Source organism: Phodopus roborovskii, unplaced genomic scaffold (genome assembly GCF_943737965.1).
Source record: "Phodopus roborovskii unplaced genomic scaffold, PHOROB, whole genome shotgun sequence".
In the NCBI taxonomy this organism is placed as follows: domain Eukaryota; kingdom Metazoa; phylum Chordata; class Mammalia; order Rodentia; family Cricetidae; genus Phodopus; species Phodopus roborovskii.
The window spans coordinates 7,031,604-7,057,610 of record NW_026126636.1 but is presented as its reverse complement, the minus strand read 5'-3'; the positions used below and the strand labels follow the sequence as shown (position 1 = coordinate 7,057,610).

Here is a 26,007-nt window from a genome sequence, read left to right as displayed (position 1 = left end):
GTGAGAGACACTTTCAGTGTAAAGAATGTGGGAAAGCCTTCACTGTTCAGTACAGCTCATTCAGCACCAGAACATTCACAGTGGAGAGAAATCATTTTAGTGTGAGCAGTATGGGTCAGCTTTCACACCTCTGTACCAGCGTACTCTACATGGGTTCATACTTGTGAGTGTAGGGCCCAGGGCAACTTGCCTTCACTACACTGTTGTCATTCCAAGACTCAAGTAGGTCTGAGTTTTTAGTTTACCCTAAAGCAGCACATGACTCCAAGAAATGACCACAAATTGAGCCCACCCAGGAATGGACCATCTAAGGGGAAAGTACAAAAGGAAATTTCTGATGTTCCAACCATCATAGATAGGATTGCCTGATGTCCCTTAGCCGGGAACACCCCCATCCCTTTCTCCAAGACACCACTAGACAAATGCCAGCCAATCGGGGTCTTGAACCCTTAAAGTCACCTCACCCTCAACCTCTGCTGTGATAAATAACCCTACCCTGCCTGGGCTGGGCACTCTGCTCTCAACCATTGTGCTGGAAAGATAGAGAGTCCAAGTTTGAGCTTGAATAAAGGCTCTTTGCTTTTATATGTGGGATTTGATCTCGTTTGTTTCTGTGGCACTCCACAATCTGGGTATAACAGTTTAATGCAAGGAATGTGGGGAAGCCTTTTGGTATTGTTACCAATTTCATACTGGCAAAACCCCTTAGAAATGTAAAGAATGTGGAAAGTACCTTACTTGTGGCAGACACCTTAAAGCACGTCAAAGAACTTACCCTGGTGAGAAGAAACCAGCAATGTTGAAAATTTGGTGGAAGCCCTTTAGTCAAAAATGAAACTTTGACATGCTAAAATTCATGTTGGAAATGAAGCTTTGCCATTGCAAGGAATGAGGGCTGGGCAGTGGTGGCACACACCTCTTAGTCCCAGCACTCAGGAGGCAGAGGCAGGCAGATCTCTGTGAGTTCAAGACCAGCCTGGTCAACAAGAGCGAGTTTCAGGACAGCCTCCAAAGCCACGGAGAAACCCTGTCTCGAAAAACCAAGGGGGGGGGGCGGGGAAGAATTGCAAAGAATGCAGAAAGATGCAGAAAGGCCTTTAACAGTAATCTTAAGCTACCTGTATAGAAGAGAATTCACAATGGAGAGAGACTCTATGAATGTAATAAATGTGGGTAAGTGTTTAGATTTAGTTTAGTCTTCCTGCACAATGGAGAAGTCACGTGAGCATGAAACCCTATCACTGTCAAGAATGGAAAGACCTTCAGTTTGATCTCAGGCCTTCAACATAAAGGTATTCATGCTGTTGTGAAACACTATGAATGCAAGGAATATGGGAACATTTATAGAATTAGCTCAGCTCTTAAAGCTCATCAGAGAATCCGTATTGGTCTGAAACCCTGTAAATGTAACAAATGTGTGAAAACCTGTGTTGTAAATGGTGAGCTTACACAACAGCAGAAAATATGTAATCATCAGGACTTCTATGCATGTAAGAAGGGTGGTCAAGCCTTTGTATGGAAATTTTACTGAACATCAGAGGACTCATTGACAAGATTGTGATTGAAAAGATTGTGTAAAGAACTTTGTTCTGCCCCAGGATTTGATCAACATCAGTATTCATATACTCTTGATACCAAGAAACCCTTAGAGAATTAAAATGTGGGCAGTCTGTTGTTCAGAGGAGGTGTTATGTTGAGATGTCTTTGAATGCCACAAATAATAGGGAAGCCATCATATTTTTGACTTACTTTCATCTTGTTAGTTTTATAAACTCAATACATCAAACACTCCTCAGCCAATTTAGAGGGAGCAGTTACTGGAATTGGTTTATCCATGGCACCTCTCTTGTCCTCCTTAACATCCCCTGGCTTCTGTTAATGGCAAAGTTGTGGGGACAGGGTTTTAACCTATATGAAATCCTTGGAAGAGCATTTGGTTCATGCTCTCATTCTGTAAAGTAACTTTTACAGTGTTCTCCCTTTTGTTGGCATTACTGTAACTGATATGAAATGCAAATTATACTGCAGATAGCTTAGAAAAGCCTCATGGATTTATAAATTTTAAATAACTTCATTCCGTGTATATCTAATGCATGAAAAAGTAAATGAAAGAGTTTTCATTGCAAATCCATTCTTTAAATGGAGATTAAAAGATGTTAAAAGATGTTAAAAAACACAGCCATGGGTGAATAAATACTTTTTAAGGGGTTAAAGAAAAAATTCAAAAGATAAAATCCTATAGTTTATAGTCTCTGTCCATCGTTAAGATAAACTATTGCGGAAAAATAAGGATCATGGAAAAGCAGATAGGCTGAATAAATGTTTATTCAGGGAGAAAAAACTTACAACAGAGACAAATGAACGCCAGCAGGTTCCAGTCTCAAGGATGCTTCCAGATGCTCTCTGTCTCCGTCCAGGAAGCAAGAGAGATCTCTAGGGTTCCCGATCCCAGACCTAGTTCTCCCAGGCCATGTCCGCCCCTGTCCCCACCCAGAATGGGCGTGGTTAGTGCAACAGGTGCAGGCAGGGTGGACATCTCACTACAAGAAACTGTACATTTGTGAGTGATGGAAAACCTTGTGGAAAATTCACCAACTCTGGTCTAGGAACCAGAGGTCAAGATACCCCATATCCTGGCTTCTGTTAACTGCCTGTATGTGCAAACCTCCCCCTGAAGCTAACTGCTTATCTTGGATTCTGTTAACCTCCTGCTTGGGCAAAAGCTCCCTCTACAGCTGCTGAGCAAGATCATAGGATGTGGCTTTTGCTTGTCATAACTCCTTGATCTGAATGCTTGAGGCTATACTTGGGTCCTAAACAACAGAGTGAGGGCTATAAACTGTCTGAGTGGTCTTCTCTGGTGCCCTCCCAATAAAACATTAATGAAAATAGGCAAAGTTGAAGCCTCTTATAAAAAACATGTTTAAAAAAAAATTTATATACATATGGAAAAGTTGGATCCACACTTCTGTGTCCTCACCTAGATTCAAAATTGTCAACAATGTGTGTGTCAAATCCTATTTTTCTGTATATATTAGTATTATTGGGCTGTACCATCAAGGATACTTTTTAGAGCCTGGCAGTGGCGTCACACACTTTTAATCTAACCAGCACTCAGGTGGATCTCTGTAAGTTTGAGGCCAGCCTGGTAACAGAGATAGTTCCAAGACCACCAGTATGGGTTCACAGAGAAACCTTGTATAAAAAAAGTTAGGTATGTGTGTAGTAGTGTATTTCTGAATCTCAGTACTTGGAATGCTGAGGCAGAATGATCAAGATTTGAAGACAACTTTAGCTACATAGTGACATCGGTTCAACTTTGGCTGTCTAGAGACCCTTTCTCAAAAAAAAAAAAAAAAAAAGTTGTAGACATGTCATTTCATCCCTTACCACAGCACCTAAGGTGGTATGTTATCTATACTAAAGAACCATATTATTATTTTTAAAATATTTTTATTTCATGTGCACTGGAGCTCTGCTTTCATGTATGTCTGTGTGATTATGTCAGACATGTGTCAACCGTGAGCTGCCATGTGGGTGCTGGGAATTGAACCAGGGTCCTCTGGAAGAGCAGTGGGTGTTCTTAACTGCTGAGCCATCTCTCCAGCCCCATATTATTCTTAAGGAATTGAGCCAGATACTCTTTTTTGGGCAGGCACTCCTTGCCCAACCACAGGCTGTGCTTGCTGGAAGACTAGGTAAGGCAGCTGCCCCATGGATCTTCACCACGTTCTCAGTCTCCTTGAGTAGACTCCACCTGCCCAACCACAGGTCATGCCTGCCAGAAGACCTTCCCCACTCTCTAGCTCCCAACAGACCAATTCTCTGTCCCCTGCCCCCATTTCTATGTCCCAGTCCCCAGCTCTAGCAGACAACCCCTGCCCATGCCTCCTAGAAGACCAGGTAGGCTGCCTGCCCATGGATTTCCTCCACTCTCAGGGAACCTACTTAGGAATTTATACCCAAGGCCTTCCCCCTCTGCTGCCATATCCCGGCCTCCAACTGAGGTGGAGACTCTCTGCTTGGACCAGATGACACATGGACCATCAGAAATCCACATAGGCCACCCACCCACAGACCTCCCACATTCTCTTGGTGCTCCACCCCAAGCACTGTCCCCCAGTGCTCCCTTCCTTCCGTGTCTCTGTGCGTCGGCCTCCAAATTGGGCAGAGACTCCCTACTGCATCAGAGGCTGCCTAGGCTGCCAGAACTCCAGGTAGCCTTCCCTACCTGCAGAGTTCCTCCACTCTCGTTGCAACCCCCACTATCCCCAACAACCCTCCCCTTCTTGTCACTGCATCTATGTCCCCAACTTGGGCCAAGACCCCTTGCTCAACAACATTAGTAAAGAGAAGGCCAGAGAAGAAACGAACCAAAGAATAAAAGCACCCACCCAGCAAATGCAGACCCAGAACTGGGACATAGAGCTATAATAAAGCCAAACCCAGATGCCTATGCCAGCAATAAAAACACAATAACCTGGGCAATGTCACCACCACCCTACTACAGCAAGCCCTGGATAGTCCAACACAGCTGAAGCGCAAAAAGGCCTTAAATCCAAAATCGTGACGATGATGGAGGCTCTAAAAGTGAATAGATCCCTTAAAGAAACAGTTGAAGGAAATAGGAAAATAAAGCTGTTGAAGATCTGAGACTAGAAAGAGAAGCCATAAGAAAAGGCAACGTGAGGGAATTCTGGAAATTGGAAATCTAGGTAAAGGCACTGGAACTGCAGATGTAAACATCAGCAGAATACAAGAGATGCAGGAGAATCTCAGGCATTGAAATATGGCAGAAGTAATAGATACACTGCTCAAAGAAAATATTAACTCTAAAAAGTTCCTGACCCAAAAATCCAGGATTCTGGCATACTATGAAAAAAAAAAAAAGAATAATAGAAATAGCTGGGGGGTGGCGGCGCACATCTTTAATCCCAGAACTTGGGAGTCTGAGATGAGCCGATCTCTGAGAGTTTGAAATCAGCCTGATCAACAAGAGCCAGTTCCAGGACAGGCTCCAAAGCTACACAGGGAAATTCTGTCTCAAACAAACAAGCAAACAAAAAACATAAAACAAACAAAAATAAAAGAGTAGTAGAAATAGATGAAGGAGAAGAATCAAAGGCCCAGAAAATATTTTCAAGAAAATCATAGAAGAAAATTTTCCTAGCCTAAATGAGGGAGTTAGCTATAAAAGTATAAGAGGCGTATTGAACACCACATGGCTTGGACCTGAAAAGAAAGTCCCCTTGTCCCATAATAATCAAAATACAAATCATTCAGAACAAAGAATATTAAAGAACTGCAAGGGAGGAGAAATCACAAGTAGCATGTAAAGGTAGAACTGTTAGAATTACACCAACTTTTCAGTGGAGACTCGAAAATCTATAAGGGCGGAGTTCTCCTGCAGGTTCTAAGAGACCACAGGTAACAGCCCAGGCTATATTATCCAGGAAACAATTCAGAGTTTTAAGGTATTTGGAAACTTGTCATTGGCCTTCAAATTGTGTTTTTTTACGAATGTATGTAAAAACCTAAGGAAGATCTAATACAGATATTGATTCAGCAGATGAAGTATGAACAGTGGCCCTCAGCTCCCATCACAATGTCTTGCTTTTGCTGTGATAGGGTGAACCCTAGAACCCAGAGCAAAACCAAAATTTTCTTCCTTCTGTTCCCCCCCCCCCCGCAGCTATTTTGTGCTATGAGAAAGAGAATTAATGTGCTGGGTTGTGGTACATTCCTTTTATCCCAGCACCTGAGAGGCAGAGGCAGGCAAATCTATGACAGTTTCAGGCCAGCCTGGTCTACAGAGCAAGTGCCATGACAGCCAAGATTACACAGAGAAACCCAGTCTTCAGGAGAGAGAGAGAGAGAGAGAGAATGATTTTTACTTCAATTCCACCTATCAAACATGTTGCTTATGACCTTGATTCCTTTAAATTTATTGAGACTTGTTTCATGGCTCAAAATATAGCTATGTCTGCATGTAAGAATTCTCTTGTTATTGGGAAGAGTGTTGCATAAATACGAGACCCAGTAGGTTGTGTTGACTCTATTAAAACCGAGAGAGTAGATGTCTTAAAATAATGCAGGGATGATCAGAGGACTGCAATATGGAAGATGTGTAATAGAGCATCCACTAATTCAGGGAGGTCAAGAAAGGGAAGGGTTTGTAGGGGTGATGTGTGAAGGTCAGACAGTTGCTGTGAAACATCCTTGGCTACAAGAAGCAGTGACAAAATGACATCAGTCTGTGTAGTTCAAGAGAAACTTAACCAACAGATGTACTCACAGAAATATCTTTTGTGTATAAGGTCATATAGTGGGACTTGCACACTTCAATGGTCTTTAAATGAGTATAGGGACCATTTCTACCACAGCTGTGTGTGCATGAAAGCCCTCCTTTCAAGGTCCCTTGGTTCCATTACGGTTTAACTGTCTCCATTTTGATTCTGACAGTATTCACAGATAAGCTGACCAATTCGACTGTGCTCTGTGGCATTTCTGGTTTTATTCTATCAGTTATTGAGATTGTAAACATTTGAATTTGATCATGGATGTGGCTGCCATTCCTTATTAGTATAGCAGGTATAAATATCCGCCCTTTATATTTTGAAGCTGTACTACTAGGAGTATACTATAGGTTTATTTTCATGTTTAGACAGGATTTCACTATATAGTCCTAGCTGGCCTCAAACTAGCTGGTCTCCAGCTCACAGACATTCCGCTCTCTGCCTGGGTGTTGCTGGGAATAAGAGTCATGTGCTACCACCCCCAACCAAGTTTGTTTTTTTCTTCTTTCCAGTGAATGAATTGCTGTTGATACCTTGGTGGGTTGTTTCATGGCCCTCAGCTGCAGCAAAGAACAACTGTCCTTGTTATTTTCACTGGCAATGTTTTATCCCCCCTCCCCCATCTGCCTCCATTTTAAAGATTGGGAAGATGTTCGCTTTCATCTGCTAGAGTACACATCTTTAGAACATATCTTCTGTAGTTGACATATGGTTGGATCTGCTTGTTTTCAAACCTAACCTGACGATCTATACTGTAACTTTAGGTTTAATATGATTAGTGCTATTACTTAGGATCATCTACTATCTTGATTTTCCTATCCTGATCGGAATGAAAAAGTTTTGTGTAAATATATGAAACAACACAAGTGATTTTTCAATTTCAGGAGTGTCATGTTACAACAAAAGCAGGCTTTTGCTACAAAAGGGAAGCATATGTTTGTGTTTGTTTAGGATACATTAACGTGAAATCGTTCATTTTGGCCACAGTTCTGTTGGTACATATCCATGTAACCCTCAGTCACACTTTCCCAGATAACAGGGACAGCGAACCCTGGAAAGGTCCAGCACACCTGGCTTCTGAAATCTCTGATGTAACCTGCCCTTCCTCTCCACGTTTAAAACCAACCAATTCTTTCAGTTCCGTCTTTTCAAATTCATCACAGTGCCGCCCATCGCACAGCGAGGTGGGATCCTTCTGCAGGGATCTCAGGCAAAGCGTAGTCAAAGCAGTTCTGTCCCGATCTGATCTTATCCCAGTTCTGCATTTTAAACTAAAGCTCGACAGTACACTCATAGGAGAGAAAATTAATCGCTGCAGAACCCGGAAGTACCTTTTGCTCACAAGAGGGCGCCTCCCCTTTAAGCCCCCGCCCCCGTGGGAACTCCCACAAACCACCGGGCGCAGTTCCCGGAAGTGCTGGCCCAAGTTGCATGCTGGGATCTCGCTGAACCGCAGAGCTCTAGGCTACCTGGAGTTCTGAACTCGGGGACTATATTTCCCAGGAGCCACCGCGCTGGATTAAAACATCAACTTCCGGTGTCCTGGCGGCGCTCCCGCAGACGGTCAGAGCTCTCTGGTGGGAGTAAGAAATTGCTAATTGGTGTAATTCTTCACTGAGTAAGGCGGGAGCCCGCGGGCTGGGTGTGGACGGTGATGTGTGTGTGTGTGTGTGAGTGTGTGAGTGTGCAAGGACGGTGGTGTGTGTGTGCGTGCGCGTGTGTGTGTGCCTGTGTGTGTGCGCGCGTGAGTGTGCACGCGCGTCTCGAGCTCTGATCGTCGGTGTCACTGTGCTGTCGCTTTCTGCTCCTGCTCTCTCTCACGGTCACAGGGCAGAGGACCAGGCTTCAGGAACCAGAGGTCAGGGACGCAGTCTGAGGGCAGCTGTCCCTGGGGTCCAGGCTTGAGCTTGGGACGCCCAGGGCCGCCTAGGAGGGCAGCTACTTGTTGAGTCCATCATTTCTCAGAGCTGGAGCCATCGCGAGTGTCGTGGGAAGTGAAGGAAGTGCTCGCTAGGCTGTGTAGTCTGGGAACCCATGCTGGCTCAGGCTCCCCGAGTCTGCCATTGTTCAAAAGGAGGGCCTGGAGAAGAATGCGAACATTATTGCCACACATGTAAGATTCAAGTGTGAGTTTGCTCTTCATTGTGTTTGAGAAATGAGGTTTAGTTGTGGAATATAGAATTGTCAGTAAGTGAGCATAGAATGTGTAAGTCCATCCCTCCACTATTGTGCTTGCATTGTCCACTCCTTTTCCACTGAATATTCATATTATCATTTCCGAGCATCTCTCCACAATCACTCCCTTTCCCCAAGATGTTATACTTAGTAACTTCCAGAGGTTAGCATTAGGGCTTTCAAACTGCGATTTGCTAAATCAATTGCTATTTTGATGGTGCCGTATATCGAGTGATCTTTGATCATTAAAGGCCTTCTTTGCAAAGCAGGGGAAGCATAGAGATTGTAGGCAATTTCTGTTCACTTTTGAGCATTTCCTGAGTGGGAAAGTGATAGCACAATTTGAGAGCTAGTAATTTTCAGAGTGTCTGTGTGTGGAAATAGGTAGTATTGGCCAGAGCCAGATGTGCAGTGCTGTGGTTAGAAAAAAGTGGAGATGTGGCATCTTGTTTGGGTTTTGGTTCTGTCCCTTTCTGGCTCTGTATTCTTGTCATGAACCTTAGAACGACAGTTGTAAAGCCTGTTAGTGCAGTGCCAGCCATACAATAACAGCCTGGTCTGTTTTAGTTGTTGCTTTTGTGGTCTTTTTTTTTTTTTTTTTTTTTTTTTTGGTTCTTTCTCTTCAATTTTATGTAGTACAAGGGAATGTTAGAAATAATGTGGTTACTGGCTGTATTTTTAAGAAAATGACTCAAGAAAAGAAGAAGGTAGGATTTATGGTATACATTTTAATATCCCCACTTGAGAGACAAAAACAGGCAGATTACTATATGTTCATAGTCAGCTTAGTCCTCATAGCAAGTTCTAGAATAGCTGGGGAACACAGTGAGACCCCCATCTTAGAACAGCAAAATGAAAATGAATATAGTAATGTAGAAGAAAATTTCTTTAATGTTGAGATGAAATTTCCTGAATTGTGTACAGCATAATATTTTGGAGTCTTTATGTCCTTTTTCATGACTTAATCTGCCTGTCATATTTTTATAGAGAGCAGACTTAATGCCTACTCTCTGAATCTTTCCAAAAACCATTAATCGTCGTCACCGAGTTGCATGATGTATCTGGAACTTGTGTTGGGTAGCTGAAATTTTGTCATCCTTGATCAGCATCTTCCCAAGTCCCTTATGGATGGACCCCTATTACCCACTATGTTGTTTGTTCCTATGAGATAACATTTTCAGGTTCTGTATGAATGAAATCGTGAGTGTTTATGTTTTGGTTTAAAGATTATTTCATTCAAAATTATGTGTGGGTGTTTATGGCTCCAGTGGCTATAGGTAGATGATCTACTGGAGCTGCAGTTACTGGCATTGTGAGCTTTCGGGGAACTTCTGACCTCTGGAAAAACCAGCCCTCAGCCTCTCAGCCAATTCTCCGCTCCAGCATTTGTCTTTTTGTTTTTAGGTTATTTCCCTTCTTATTCTCCGTGTTCATCCATATTGTAATAAATGGTTGGCCATTATTCTACTGTGTCCATTTATCCTACAATGTGATGACATATCACACCTATGTAAATAATGCCTGGACTAAATGTGGGAGTGTAAATGTGGAGATACTGATTTTATTTCCTTTGTGTGTTTCTATTCAGTAGTGGGAGTGCTGGATCATGTGACCATTCTATTTTTAATTGTTGAGAGTTCACATGTTCCCTCACTTTGATTGTATTCCAGGGGCTTGACCCAATGGTTGTTAGTTGTTGATTTTTCTTCATCAGCTTCTGTCTGTTTCTGGAAGAGGGTTCTAGCTTCTCTGGGATTGTAGATTGTAGGCTGGGTATCTTTTGGCTTATGTCTGGTATCCACTTATGACTTGTCTTTCTGGGTCTGGTTTACCTCACTCAGGATGTTTTTTCTAGTTATATCCATTTGCCTGCAAATTTCAAGATGTCATTGCTTTTTACTGCTGAGTAGTACTCCATATGTAAATGTACCACATTTTCTTTGTCCATTCTTTGGTTGAGGGCCATCTAGGTTGTTTCCAAGATCTGGCTGTTATGAATAATGTTATGAACATAGTTGAGCAAATGTCCTTGTGGTGTGAGTGTGCCTGCTTTGGGTATATGCCCCAAAGTGGTATTGCAGGGTCTTGAGGGAGATTGATTCCTAATTTTCTGAGAAATTTTCATACTGATTTCCATAGTGGCTGTACAAGTTTGCACTCCCACCAGCAACGCCGTCCATATGAAATTGAGTATTGTTCTTTCAAACTCTGTGAAGACTTGTGCTGGAATTTTGATGGGGATTGCATAGAATCTGTAGATTACTTTTGGTAAGATTGATTGCTAATTTTACTGTGTTGATCCTACCTATTGAAGAACATGGGGGACTTTTCCATTTTCTAATGTTTTCTTTAATTTCTTTCTTTAAAAACTTGAAGTTCTTGTCATACAGTTGTTTGGTTAGAGTTACCCCAAGATACTTTATGTTATTTGTGGTGATTATAAAGGGTGATGTTTCTCTGATTTCATTTTCATCTTATTTTTAATCTGTACATAGGAGGGCCACTGATTTTTTTTTTTTTTGAGTTAATCTTCTGTCCTGCTGTATTACTGAAGGTGTTTATCAGTTGTAGGAGTTCCCTGGTAGGATTTTTGGGGTCACATCAGCAAATAGCGAGAGTTTGACTTCTTTTCCAATTAGTATTCCCTTGATCTCCTTTTGTTGTCTTTTACCATTCTAGCTAGAACTTCAAATACTATATTGAATAGATATGGAGAGATTGGACAGCCCTGTCTTGTTCCTGATTTCAGTGGAATTCCTTTGAGTTTCTCTCCATTTAGCTTGGTGTTTGCTGTTGGCTTACTGTATATTGCCTTCATTATGTTTAGGTATGTCCCTTGTATCCCTGATCTTTTCAAGATGTTTATCATGAAGTGGTGTTCGATTTTTGTCAAATGCTTTTTCAGCATCTAATGAGATGATGATTTTTTTTCTTTCAGTTTGTTTATATGGTGGATAACACTGACCGATTTTCATATTTTGAACCATCCCTGCATCTCTGGGATGAATCCTACTTGGTTATGGTGGATGATTTTTCTGATTTTTTTTTTTAAATTCGGTTTGCCTGTATTTTTTATTATTATTAAATTTATTTTGGAACAAGTTTCTTTTTTTTTTTTAAAGATTTATTTATTATGTATACAGTGCAGTGTTCTATGTGCATGTACAGCTGTGAGCCAGAAGAGGGCACCAGATAGCATTACAGATGGTTGTGAGGCACCATGTGGTTGCTGGGAATTGAACTCAGGACCTCTGGAAGAGCAGCCAGGGCTCTTAACCTCTGAGCCATCTCTCCAGCCCCGGTTTGCCTGTATTTTATTGAGTATTTTTGCATCAACGTTTATGAGGGAAACTGGTCTGTAATTCTCTTTCTTAGTTTTGTCTTTGTATGGTAACTGTAGCCTTGCAAAGAGTTTGACAGTATACCTTCTGTTTCTATTGTGTGGAATAATTTGAAGAGTATTGATATTAGTTGTTCTTTGAACTTCTGATAGAATTCTGCTCTGAAACCATCTGGCCCTGGGCTTTTTTTGTTTGGGAGACTATTGATAGCTGTTTCTATTTCTTTAAGGGCTATAGGTGTATTTAAGCTGTTTATCTGTTCTTGATTCAATTTTGGTATGTGGTGCTTATCTAGAAAATTGTCCATCTCCTTAAAATTTTCCAGTTTTGTGGAGTATGACCTGATAATTCTCTGGATTTCTTATGTGTCTGTTGGTATGTCTCCCTTTTTGTTTCTGATTTTTTTTTTTAATTTGGATATTCTTGCTCTTGACTTTTAGTTGGTTTGAATAAAGAGTTGTCTATCTTGTTGATTTTTCTCGAAGAACCAACTCTTTGTCTCATTGATCCTTTGTATTGTTTTCTTTGTTTCTATTTTATTGATTTCAGCCCTCAATGTGACTATTTCTTGACTCCTGGGTGAGTTTGCTTCTTTTTGTTGTTGCAGTGAGTTCAGTTGCTCTGTTAATTCACTAATGTAGACATTTAGTGCTACAAACTTCTCATTATGACCCATACGTTTGGGTATGTTGTGCAGTCATTTTCATTTAATTGTAGGAAGTCTTTAATTTCTTTACTTCTTCCTTGACCCAGTGGTGACTCATTTGATCATTGTTCAATTTCCATGTGTTTGTGGGCTTTCTGAAATGAATGTTGCTGTTGAATTCTAACTTTAATCCGTGGTGATCCAATAAGATACATGGGTATTAGGTGTGTGTGTGTGTCTGTGTGTTGGGGTTTGCTTTGTTACCGAGAACCTTCTCAAAAATATACCACATACTCGGTTTTTGAGAAGGTTACATGAGGTGCTGAGAAGAAAATATATTCCTTTGTGTTTGGGTGGAATGTTCTACAGATCTCTGTTAAGTGCATTTGAGTCATAACATCTGTTAGTTCCCTTATTTCTCTGTTAAGTTTCTGACTGGCAGACTGGCAGACCTATCCAGTGGCGAGAGTGGGTTGTTGAATTCACCCACTATTAGTGTGTGGGGCTTAATTTGTGATTTAAGCTTTAGTAATGTTTCTTTTATAAATGCAGGAGCCCTTGTGTTTGGGCCATAGATGTTCAGAATTGAGATTTCCTCTTGATGGATTTTTTCCTGTGATAAATATGAAATGCCCTTCATTATCTTTTTTTTTTTTTTTTTAGTTTGAAGCCTATTTTGTTAGATATTAGGATAGCTACACCAGCTTGTTTCTTAGGTTCATTTGATTGGAAATTTTTTTTCTCAGCTTTTTACTCTGAGCTAATGACTGTCTTTGAGGTTGAAGTATGTTTCTTGTATGCAGCAGAAGGATGGATTCTGTTTCTGTATTCAGTCTATTAGCCTATGTCTTTTTGTAGGTGAGTAGACCATTTATATTAGTGGATATTAATGACCAGTGATTGCTAGTTACTGTTATTTTTGTGTTGTTGGTGATGGCATTGTGTGTTCAGTTCCCTTCTTTTGGATTTGCTGCTATAAACTCAGATCTATTGCCTGTATTCTTGTTCTTGTGTGTGCAGCTGACTTCTTGGGTTGGAGTTTCCTTCTAGTACTTTCTGTAGGGCTAGGTTTGTGGAAGGTATTGTTTAAATCTGGTTTTATCATGGAATATCTTGCTTTGTCTATCTATGGTTATTGACGCTTTGCTGAGTATAGTAGTCTGGGCTGCATCCATGGTTCCTTAGTGCCTGCATAACATCTGTTCAGGACCTCTGGCTTTCATGGTTTCCTTTGAGAAGACAGGTGTCTGCCTTTGTATGTTACCTGGCTTTTCTCCTTTGCAGCTCTTAATGTTCTTTCTTTGTTCTGTATGCTTTTTGTTTTGATTATTCTATGGCAAGAGGACTTTTCTCTTTGGTCCAGTCTATTCGGTGTCCTGTAAGCCTCTTGTATTTTCATGGGCATGTCTTTCTTTAGGTTGGGAAAGTTTCCTTCTACCATTTTGTTGAATATGTTTTCTGGACTTCTTCTGTCTCTTTAGTTCTTAGGTTCAGTCTTTTCATGGTGTCCCGGATTTCATTGTCTTTGACCGGTGTATCTGTTTCCTCTATTACCTCTTCAGCTACTGAGATTCTCTCTTCCGTCTCTTGTATTCTGTTGTTTATACTTGCGTTTGTGGTTTCCCATTGTTTACCCAGATTTTCCATTTCCAGAGTTCCCTCAGTTTTTATTTTCTTTATTCTTTTTCAGAATTCAAATCTTGAATTTATTCCTTCACTTGTTTGATTGATTTTTTTTTTAAGGGATTTGTCATTTTCTCCCTATTCTTTGCCTTTTCCCCATTTCTTTAAGGGAATTTTTCATCCTTATGAAATCATTTTTAAGGTCATTTTCTTCTGCTTCATCTGCATTGGGATGTTCAGGTCTTGCTGTTCTAGCACCACTAGCTTCTTTGTATTGTTGAATGTGTTCTTTCCTTGTTGTGAAAGCCTCACTTCCTCTAATCAGTATAGGTGGAGCTTGTGCTTCGGGGGTGTCTCTTTCTCCAGTTGGTAAAAGTGGAGCTGTGGCTCCATTGACTGCTCCTTCGGTGCAATCAGAGCGGAGCCTGTGGTGATCACTTCAGATGGAAGTGAGCCCAAGGCTCAGGGAGCCGCTCCTTGAGGTACAGTAGACACTCCTGCCGTTGGGGGCGAGGCCGTGGCTCTGGTGATTGCTCCTCTTGGTGTACATGGGGCTGAGATTCCAGTGGTTGCTTCAGTAGTGGGGTCTCTGAGTGCAAAGCGATGGCAGTGGGTGTTGGCTGGGGCACAGGTACTCTTTGCCAGAGGAACTTCGTGGGATAGCTTTTGGAAGCTGCTGCTGTTGTCTCTCCCAGCAGTTGCTTCCTGTTCCCAGGTGGGTGGCTCTGGCCTCCCTATGAGGATGCTTCCAGGCCTGAAGCTAGGGCCTCCCTATGAGGATGTTTCCAGGCCTGAAGCTCGGGCTCCCTATGAGGATGCTTCCAGGCCTGAAGCTAGGGCTCCCTATGAGGATGCTTCCAGGCCTGAAGCTCGGGCCTCCCTGTGAGGATGCTTCCAGGCCTGAAGCTAGGGCTCCCTCTGATGCTGCTCTGGGATCTCCTAGTCTGCTTTCTTTAATTTGAAGCAGCCAACCAAGGATTGCTGATAAATGAGCTAATGATGGACACTTTAAAAACAGATAATTATTTCTTTTTTATCAGTGCTTAGCCTGTATTTGCATCATTTACATTCCTGATGCCCAAGGAGGATAAGAGGGCGACAAATCCCCTAAATTGGAGTTAGAGATGGCTGTGAGCCACCATGTTAGTGTTTGGAATTGCAGCTGCAGACCCTCCTGACCCTCGCTCAGCCCTGAGCTTGTAAAGGAGGTGCAGTTCTGATGCTGTGACCCCTGTCATCCCTGAGGGTGGGATTCCAGTGTACAGTCTAGGCCAAGCTGCATCTCAGATGGAAGATGGGATCCCTTCTGCTGGCATCTTCTGGAGGAACTTCAAGGCAGACGTGCTTATGCTCTGCACGTCCACTGTGAGCCCTTGCCAGTGGCTTGTCTAGGGTCAGGACAGGAAGGGCTTTGTGTGGAGCCCTGTCGGCTCCTAATTGTGTGTGGAGGCTGTGAGCAGTGGGAGAGGAGCGTGTGAGTATGGATGCTTGAGAAATAACAGTAGTCAGTGACCATGCTGACCTGAGTCAGTCTGGGGACATCAGTGACAATCCAATGAAAAGGCTCTCTTTCGTCCCCAGGGGAGGATCCTGAAGGAGAATGGCCAGCTCTGGTCCTCAAGACACGGTGTGTGTAAGTTGTGTCCTCTCTTTCCATGGGTGACTTTCAGGTTGGGTGAGTCTTTGCTGTCTCTCGCGAAGCTTCCCCAGGACCGGAAATCCCCAGCCCAGGCTGCCCTGTCCATCACAGTGAGGGCTGGAAGGTCAGAGCACTTCCTGTGTGTGTCTCTTTCCTGCTGCTTCTGGAGTTTTCTCTGAATGCATTCCTGCACATCTGCTCTCTGCTTGGTCTGTGGTCAGGGAGGACTGTCCTTGCCATGGAGGCTGCGGTCCCCCAGGGAAGCAGGGTGTTTGGGGTTTCAGAACGTTGAGGTGATGGTGTCCTTTGACTGCACGGGATCCCGATTGCCGTCTTTGTTGTTTTCAGGCTGATGACTCGGGGTTTGAGAGTGAATGGTCTGGGTGCATGTGTGTGAGGAGATGACCTGCTTGAGGAGCTTTGAGAGAGAGTGAGGTCATTCAGGCTGTGATTGGAGGGGACGGCAGTCTCCAGAGTTCAGGAAGACCTAAGACACATGCCATCGTGCAAGTTTTTATTTTTCAGAACAAAACCTTTTAAACCTAATACGCTAGTAATATGGACTCCTGCATTTTATGGAAACATATAGTTTATAAAAATTATTGTAATGATAAAGAACGTTTGTGATATCATCTGATGCCATAATAAACTCAAGGACTCACTATTTCTTAGGTATTTTACACTGAATGCTGGTGACAGTTCTCTTGAGGTGATAACTTGAAGGATGTGAATGGAATGGAAATGCACAGTTATTGGATGTGTAGGGTGGGGACCATCATCCTTTACTGGGGAGCTCATGCAGTCAGGCGCCTTGAGCATTTCCATGGCTCCTTTCCCGCTCTTGAGTCCTTTCCCTTCTGTGTCTCCATCTTGAACTCTTCCCCAATTTCACTCCACTGTGTTTGTGGTTTCAGGGCTCAGTGACATTTAGGGATGTGGCTGTCGACTTCTCTCAGGAGGAGTGGGCCTGCCTGGATGCTACTCAGAGAGTCTTATACAGGGACATGATGCTGGAGACCTACAGCAACCTCGTCACAGTGGGTAAGGCCATCTGTCCCCATGAGTGGGGGATGTGTCCCCTACACTGTTGTCTTTGCTGACTCTGAATGGAAAGACAGGGCCATCTCTCCTGTGGTAGCTGATGCTGGGCTTGGTGGCCCATGCCTGTCACACCGTCACTCTGAAGTCTGAGGCAGAAATATTGCTGTGAAGTCAAGGTCATTCTCAGATACATAGTGAGTTCAAGGGTAGCCTTGTCTACAGGCCCTGTTTCAAACAAAAGAAAACAAAACAAAGAAATAAAGAAAATGAAATAATGAGATAAATCAATAAATAGAATTAGTGGCTAGTGAGATAGCTTGTTTGTTAAGGGAACTGCCTTTTCTTTCAGAGGACCCAGGTTCAATTCCCTGCTCCATAGTATGACCTACAACCCTCTGTAACTCCAGTTCCAGGGAGCTGATGCTCTCTTCTCGCCTCCATGGTCATCATACATGCATGTGGTACTCACATGTACATGCACACAGACACTTACACGCACATAAAATAGACTTAAGTCAATATCATTTTTACAGAGTTCCTCCTATTTCTTGGGTTGAAAGCAGGAGCTAGAGAGTGTGGCCTGAGGGTCCATGTTCTCACCCACTGTGTATGCTTTCCTCTTACGTGACATTTAAATGAGATTAAACAGTTTCATGAAACAGCTAGTTTCCCATCCATGTTGCTCCTCCTCCTTTGACATCTTCCCTCGCATTATTTGGGTTCTTGAATTTCTTTTTCTTTCTTTCTTTTTTTAATCCATTTTTCCAAGATGGGCGTCTTGCTAGACGACAGCACAGACTGTCCTGGCTCATTCCCCTAGCTGTGGGCTCACAGGCATGTTCTACCATGCCAAGTTGTATAGACCTTTATAATGAATACATCTGTATTTTTAAAAACTTGCACAGGCAGCTCATGGAGGCAGCGCCTTTAATTCCAGCATTTGGGAGGCTGAGTCAGGCAGATCAAGTCAGTTCAAAGCCAGCCTGCTCTACATATCCTTAAAAAAAGAAAAGGAAAGATAAACAAAACAACCTCTCTCTACATGTGTGATTTCTCTCTTTCTTTTAAGTGGGAAGTTCCATTTCCAAACCGGATCTGATCACCTTACTAGAGGAGGAGAGAGAGCCCTGGATGGTTGTGAAGGAAGAAACAGACAGGCCCGGCCCAGGTGAGTAAGAGGAAGGCAGGGCTCCAGCATTGCCAGACACAGCATGTGGTTGGAGAGTCACGTCATGCCTGACACTGGGTTGACACACTTCCTTCAGAGCGCCAAGGCCTGCGGAAGAACATGGCTGAGACCTGGGCAGAAGTCAAGGTCATAGCAGAAGCTGTCACAGGGGCTTCTAGTTCATGGGTCACTAAGTTGTTCCCATCGTCCTCTCTCCCACTGGAGCAGTCACCCTCTTTCTGTCATGTTAAAGGTATTTTATTATTGACCTGCGTGTACACACACATATGTGCAGGTACCCAAAGAAGCCACAGTAGAGTGTCAGATACAAGGGTTGTGATTTCAAGTGTGTACCACCACACCCAAGTTTTATACGAGAAGATTACACTTGAATCGAATGGGATTTGCCTAAATAAATGGCCTATTTCGTGAGCTGTAGAGACGGGGTTTACACTGGACACGTGTAGCCTGAGGGTCCATGTTCTCACCCACTATGCATACTCTCCTTAAGTGACAAGTCCCCAGCTGCGTTTTCATGAGATTAAACCTTTTCTGAAACAGCAGGTTTCTCACCCAGGTTCTTCTCTGAAGTCTTTCCTCAGCCTCATTGGAGCTTTATTAAAATCTGTTTTTCCAAGATCAGTCTTGTTATGTAGCACAGACTGGCTGGCTCATTCCCCCAGCTGTGGACTTACAGGCATGATCCACCATGCCAAGGTGTATAGATGTTTATAATAAATAAGTCTGTATCTTTAAAAAAATCTACTCAGACAGCTCATGGTGGCACACACCTTTTTTTTTTTCTTTTAAATTTATTAAACTGTTGGCCGATGGCTAGGGCTTCTTAATTATTAACTCATTTCTATAAGTCTGATTTCCACATGGTCTTGTCTTACCAGGGAATGCCTGACATGTTTGCCCCCCACCCCAGGCACCTCACTTCCTACCTTTCCCAGAATTCTCCTTGTCTCCTGGTCCAGCCTATCTTGCTGCTTCTATTGGCTAAACAGTGTTTTATTCATCAACCAATAAGAGAAACATATATACAGAAGGACATTCCCCCATCATCTCATCTTTTCTGTCTAATAAAAAGATGGGTTTTAACTTTAACTTAGTAAAATTACATATAAGAAAACAGTTACCAAGGAAGAACTATAGTTAATATTTAGTCCATTAACATTTTACAAAATTTAAAGAAAATATTTTTATCATATATCCTATCTTTGTAAGTCTAAAGTTTTATATGTAACTTACCTTTTATCGTAACTAAGGAAAAGTATAACCATAACTATCTGTCTTCAACTCCATCAGAGACCTCAGAAGGATAATGTATAAACTCTAGAATTGACAGAGGCATCTTGCTGCCTGGACAGTCACCCAAAGTTTCTCTGTCCATAGGCCACAGTGTGTCTGGCAGGCTTCTCAGTGAAGCAGGAAATTTTAAACTGTCCACCTGTATTGGCAGTTTGTCAGCCACTTTTCTCTGTGTCCTACAATATGTCTGGCAGACTCTTCCATGAAGCAGGAACCCTCAGGACTGTCCCATCTTGTTTTCTCAAGTTCAGCTGTCACTGTCCTGTGGGTCCTGCATGTCCAGTTCACACTGCGTACAGTCAAACAGTCCAGGCAGGAGACGTGTCTTGCCCACATGTCTAGTCTGGCCATTTTGAAATCAACTCCATGTTGAGTTTCTTCGATGCCCATCCTCCTTTCTGACGTAATTGTCGTTGGCCAGGAGCAGTTGTATCTCTTTGCCATGAAAAACCCTTAACCATTTTAAATGCCGTATACTGAAGGTCTTTGGAAGGTTTGAAGAATAGCTATCCATCTCAAATACATCTCTGTATATCTAGAAAAACTAAGTAACATAAGTTTTCACTACTATAGGTGATTATTATTTGTATTTAATTACATATTACATGAGCTGTATAAACACATTACCTAAACAAGAGGAGAAATATACCTATAACAAATTGACCTTAAATTTGTATCAGTAAATCAAATTCCATACCAATACAAGGTATTCTTTTCTATATGATATTTCCTTTTTTTCCCTTTAAAGAGAGATTGGCTTTATCATTAACCATTTATAACTAACCCCATTTAAATGAAAACAAACATTTCTGAACAGTATTTGGGAATTTGGCCGTTGTTCTCTCCAAGCTGCTTCCTGCTGGTAGGGGGCGCTGTCAGTACCATGGGGATCCTGAGAAAGCCCAGAAACCTGGCCAAGTCCAGGCTGTAGTGGTCTGCAAGGCTGCCTCGTCTCAGCTGTTTTGGATGTTGAATCACCTGGACCACTGTTTCAGGGGGTCTCGCTTGATCAAACCATATCAGTCTGGAAGGAGACCACAGCTTTTTATTTTCTGTGGAAACAAAAACAAAACCTCTTTCCCAAAGTAGCATGTCCTTAGACTTAAATTTAGAATTCAAGGCATTTTCAAAATATATAGGTTGGATTAATCTAACAGCATTTATAATCAAATGTCTGTTAGCAGCTGTTACTCCTTCCTCAGCAACCAAACAATTCAAAGACAACACAGTAACATACAGTATCCTGGCTTTTTTTTTTTTCCTATTTCTTTTACTTTTCATTTTTTGAAACAGGGTGTCTCTGTGTACTTTTACATGTTCTGGAATACACTCTGTAGACCAGGCTGCCCTTGAAATCACAGAGATCTGCTTGCCTCTGCCTCCAAGTGCTGGGATTAAAGGCCACATGCCACCACACCCAGCTACTCTATTTGTTTTTTAACCACTTTATCCGTTTTCTTGTCTCTCCCAAGCCTATGTGTATTTTTAAGCACATTGTAAACCCTTTAGAGGTTTCTCTTCATCTGAATCTGTCTTTACTGTATATCTCTATCTTTTTCTGGCCACAAGTCTTTTATTTGCTAAACAGCATTGCTAAAGTTAAAGTGTATGTTTTTAGCTGCTGGCTTTCCAACATGGCAGGGATACGTTTACCGCCAGCACTGGGAGCTGTGCTCACTGGCTTGGTCTATGCCACCGTCAAGCAGCATGCTGCTGGCTGCTCTTAAACACCGTTTGTTTGGTAGTAGGGCCTCTTAAAAGAGCTGTGTGGGTTTTTAGTGCTTATGCTGAGTCAGGAAGCTCTCTTAAAGGAGCTGTGAGTTTCTGCTTGTCTCTTGCAAACGGCCCACCTGAGAAAATGCCGCTACCAAGAAGCCATGCTCGCTTCTATTGTTTTTAGAATCCCTTTTTAAGCTTTTGTCATGTTTTATGTGGAAATTCTTGCAACCCACGTTTTTTGGCACCATTTTGTTGCTGCAGATTTTCTTTCCAGCATGGTCCCACAGCAGTTTAGCCCAAATGAGCACAGAGAGACATATTTTATTTATTTATTTATTTAATTTTATATAACAAAGTCCAATTAAATGAAAACAAACATTTATACACAATATTTGGGAATTTGGGCATCGTTCTTTCCAAACTACTTTCTGCTGGTAAGGGGCGCTGTCTTGGGGGATTCGAAGAAGATTCAGATATCCTGGCTGTAGTCTGTAGGGCTGTTTTGTCCAGCTGTTTTGAATGTAGGATCAGCTTGTACTCTGTTTCAGGCGGTCTGGCTTGATCAAACCACATTAGTCTGGAAGGAATCCAGACTAATTTCATTTTCTGTGGAAACAAAAATAGAAATCCTTTTTCCCAGTAACTTGTCCTTCAACTTAAATTTTGGAATCAAAGCATTTTTTTAATTTAATTTATTATTTTACATGTCGATCCCAGTTCCCTCTCCCTCCCTCCCCCCAGCCTTCCATCCCTTCTTCCCTCCCTTTTACCCTCTCTGCCCTCTCACATGCACTCTAAACACCCTTCCCTCCCATCCCCCCATCCCAATTCCATATGTAGGGGAATGCCATCCAGTTGGGGTCATGTAGATCTGACAGGTCCTGTGAAGTAGGGACTAGGGCTTCTCTCCTGCCTCTAGATTAAGGCAGTTATCCCTCCATGGGGGATATGTTCGCAAAGTACAGAGAGACATATTAATTGTTAAACTGATGGCCAATGGCTGGGGCATCTTATTGGCTAGCTGTGTCTCAATCATTAACCCATTTCTATTAATCTAAGTATTTCCATGTGGTCTTACTTTACCGGGGAAGGGTCTAACCTGTTACTCCTTCTCTAGCTATGTGGCGTCCTCTCTCCCAGCCTTTCTGGTGTCTCACACCATTAATCCCAGCATTTGGGAGGCAGAGGCAGGCACATTAGGTCAGTTCGAGGACATATTGAGTTCCAGGACATCCTGGGATTAAAAAAAGAGACTAAGTCTCAAAAAGAAAAAGCCTCTATGTGTCCTTTCTTCCTTTCTTTTAAGTGGGAAGTTCCATTTCCAAACCGGATCTGATCACCTTACTAGAGGAGGAGAGAGAGCCCTGGATGGTTGTGAAGGAAGAAACAGACAGGCCCGGCCCAGGTGAGTGAGAGGAAGGCAGGGCTCCAGCATTGCCAGACACAGCATGTGGTTGGAGAGTCACGTCATGCCTGACACTGGGTTGACACACTTCCTTCAGAGCGCCAAGGCCTGGGGAAGAACATGGCTGAGACCTGGGCAGAAGTCAAGGTCATAGCAGAAGCTGTCACAGGGGCTTCTAGTTCATGGGTCACTAAGTTGTTCCCATCGTCCTCTCTCCCACTGGAGCAGTCACCCTCTTTCTGTCATGTTAAATGTATTTTATCATTGTGTGTGTGCACATGTGTGCAGGTACCCAAGGAGGCCATAAGAGTGTCAGATCCCCTGGGGCTGGAATTACAGGTGGCTGCTGGTACTCGAACCCAGGTCCTCTGATCCAACCATAAGACACTCTGAACACCCATGTAAACAGTAGCACAGTGAGGCATAGCACGTAATTTTAACTGTATAGTCACTCTAAACAAGTTGTGATGGGATAGCCTTGCGTCTCGGTGCAGCACTGGGGAGGTGGGGAAGGGTGATCCCCTGAGCTTGCTGGCAAGTCAGCCTTGTTTACCTGTCAAGCCCCAGGCAAAAGAGAGACCCTGACTTAATAGCGTAGATGGACAAGCCAATGGGACATCCTGTGAGTACTCCATCTCTTTTGGCATGAGGGCTGTTGCCAATGTGTAGCTCCGGTGGGGTTCGGGTCCCAAAGAGGAGGTGTAGAGCCAGTAAGGGAAGGAGACCGACTCAGGATGGCTGCCTGTTAGGAGACCATACTCCTTACAGCTGCCTGTTTATTTAAAATGGGCCACACCTGTATACTCTATACTCGCATCACAGTTTAACCACAAACAAACCCTCTTTTTGTGACTATCTACGGCCGTACAACCCTGAACGCGCCCAATCTCGTTGGCATGCTTCTTGTACTTTCATAGGCATCTCCTGGCCGAGGGCAGGAGATAGGGTCTGGTCTTGGTTCCTCCTGTCTGTTTATAGAGTATTTCCTTTAAAGTGCAGTTAGATCTCTCAACAGCTGCTTGTCCTGTAGGATTACGTGTTGTACCAGTAACATGCTTTATGTTAAATATTTTAAAAACTGTTTCAATTTACTAGAGACATATGCTGGAGCAATGTCAGTTTTTATTTGTATAGGGAAACCCAAAGTAGCCATTACCTCTAATAGGTGTGTAATACAAAATCAGCCCTTTTAGAGATTAGAGCAGTTGCCCATTGAAATCCTGAAAATGTATATTGTGTGTATGGTGCACATATTTTAATTTTCCAAATTCTGCAAAATGAAACTTATCCATTTGCCAAATTTCATTTCTATGTGTATACCTTTAGAGTTATTGCTTGCTGGTAAAGGAGTTTGGTTTTAGAAGGAACAAGTAAGACATTTTTTACTATTTCCTTAGCTTGTTGCCAAGTGAGGAAAAAATTCTTTTTTAAACCCTTGCTATTCACATAGTGTTTTTATGAAATTCCAAGGTCTCCAGCACACTTCCTATTAATAATTGATCAATTTCATCATTGCCTTATGCTAGAGGACCTTGCAGGCCCATATGGGATCTGATGTATGATTTTATATATATATATACATATATATATGTATATATATATATGTATATGTCCTATTCCTGGTTATTTCCTGTAATTGTATAAATAGCGAAGTTAATTCTGTATCATCAGGAATAAACTCAGCAGTCTCAATGTGTAAGATGACTCTCTCTGCCTATTGAGAGTAGGTAACTATATTGAGAGGTTCTGTAAAATCCATGCATACCCTGAGAATGGTATACAATTTTGCCTTTTGTATAGAGTTACAAGGGCTTTGAACCACTTGATAGTTCCTGATTCATACCTGCCTTACCTGATTTGTTTGCATATCAATGTAGAACGTAGGGACTCCAGAGAATGGTGTTTTCTCTACAATGCATAGAAGAATCCAAGTTTTTTTTTTTTTTTTTTTTTTTTTTTTTTTAATGAATTTTATTCTTTCACTTTTGGGATAATTGTTGCTAATCATTACAGCAAGCTCTTTGCTGATAGTCACTAGCATTCCATAAGGAGGAAATTTCCTCATTAGTTAAAGGTTCTATAATTTCTGCCTGGTCTGTTCCTGTCAGTTGACGAAGTCTTATTTTTCTGTTTAAAATAAAATCAGAAATCTTTTCTTTATGTTTTAAATTTTTATTCTGTTTATGTGGCAAAAATATCCATTCTAATATGGTATCTTCCCTCTGCATCAAAGTCCCTGAAGGGTATTTATTCCCTAGATGGTAATATAAACAGAATACAGTTGAGCTTTGGATCCACATGGTCCACATGTGCCTCTAGTATTCTCTTTTGTTTTAATTCTTTCTCAGCTTCCAGATGTTTTAGAGCATGTCTTACTCTGACAATAGTCTGTAGCAGGGAAATCTCTCCTAGCACTTTTTGAAGAGAATTAAGAGTCCGATGTTGATCCCTCATGATCTGTACTTTTTGTGATCTTATCTTCTCTAGACCTATTTTCTATCCCAAATAACTGATAGAATCTCCTCTTCGTATTTTTTTCAGGGGCAATTTGTAATCACTATTGAGCCAAAATTTTCTTTACTTCCAAAAACATTTTTTTCTAATGTCTCTGCCTTAGAATCATCCAACAATATATCATCCATATGGTGGTAAATTATAGATGTGGAAACTGTTTATGAATTGTTTCCAATGAATTGTTTCCAATTTTTGCACAAAATATTGGCACACGGTGGGGCTATTTAACATTTCCTGTGGGAGGACCTTCCATTGATATCTTTTGATCGGCTAAAAATCATTGTTAGTAGGCACCGTGAAGGCAAAGTTTTCCTATCTTTTTCTTGTAAAGGTATAGGAAAGAAACAGTCTTTTATGTCATTATCTATAACAGGCCATTCTTTAGGTATCAGAGAATGCATGGGTATTCCCAGCAGTAGAGAGCCCATTGACTGAATTACTTTATTGATGCCTCTCAGGTGTGTAAGCATTCTCCATTTTCCATATTTCTTTTTAATAACAAATATGGGAGAATTCCAAGGGCTGGTAGGTGATTCTTCAATATATCCATCATTTAGCTGTTCCTGAACCAGCTTTTCTAGAGCCTCTAGCTTCTCGGAAGTCATAGGCCATTGCCCCACACATACAGGTTCCTCAGTTACCCACTTTAAGGATTGGGCTTTAGGTTCCTTTGTTAGTTTGACACTTGTATTCTGTTTTTCTGCAGCCTGGATTGTTGGTGTCTGTTTTATAAAGTGCCTTAAAATATTTTTTCCATAATCATAAGTTTGTTTATGGTTCATATCTGATACAGGAGGAATGTTAATCTGGTTATTCCATTGCTGCAATAGATCACGACCCCATAGATGTATTGCTATATTAGCCACATATGGCCTTAGCCTTCCTCTTTGTCCTTCTGACCCATCTCATGCTTTGCTTTACCTGAGATATGGTTCCAATCCCTAAGAATTGAACATATACCTCCTGCAGAGGCCAATTTAGGTGCTTGAGTTATAATGATGACATCTGCCCCAGTGTCCAGCAAACCTTCAAGTATAACATTATTTATCTGTACTCTTAGTTTTGGTCTTTGGTCATTTATAGAAGTGTGCCAAAATATATGTTTTTTCGTTTCCTCCATGAATAT

General features: G+C 42.0%; 2 protein-coding genes across 8 annotated transcripts in view; both read left to right on the top strand.

The window, feature by feature from the left end:
• The window catches only part of LOC127238880 (zinc finger protein 60), a 41,419-nt gene that overhangs the window by 6,722 nt on the left and 8,690 nt on the right, over positions 1-26,007 (top strand). The window contains exons 3-4 of one of the 6 annotated variants that reach the window (XM_051207642.1): positions 17,831-17,929; positions 22,269-22,367. The exons of 1 other annotated variant lie outside the window; for it this stretch is intronic. In XM_051207642.1, the coding sequence (XP_051063599.1) occupies positions 17,831-17,929; positions 22,269-22,367 (198 nt within the window). The remainder of the gene's footprint in view (positions 1-17,830; positions 17,930-22,268; positions 22,368-26,007) is intronic. 4 more of the 6 variants (XM_051207641.1, XM_051207647.1, XM_051207645.1 and 1 more) reach the window with 4 other exon arrangements.
• The window catches only part of LOC127238883 (zinc finger protein 60), a 54,405-nt gene continuing 36,195 nt past the window's right edge, over positions 7,798-26,007 (top strand). The window contains exon 1 of one of the 2 annotated variants that reach the window (XM_051207654.1): positions 7,798-7,879. The gene's annotated coding sequence lies outside the window, so the exon portion shown is untranslated. Of the gene's footprint in view, positions 7,915-26,007 lie in introns of both variants that reach the window. The other variant, XM_051207655.1, reaches the window with a different exon arrangement.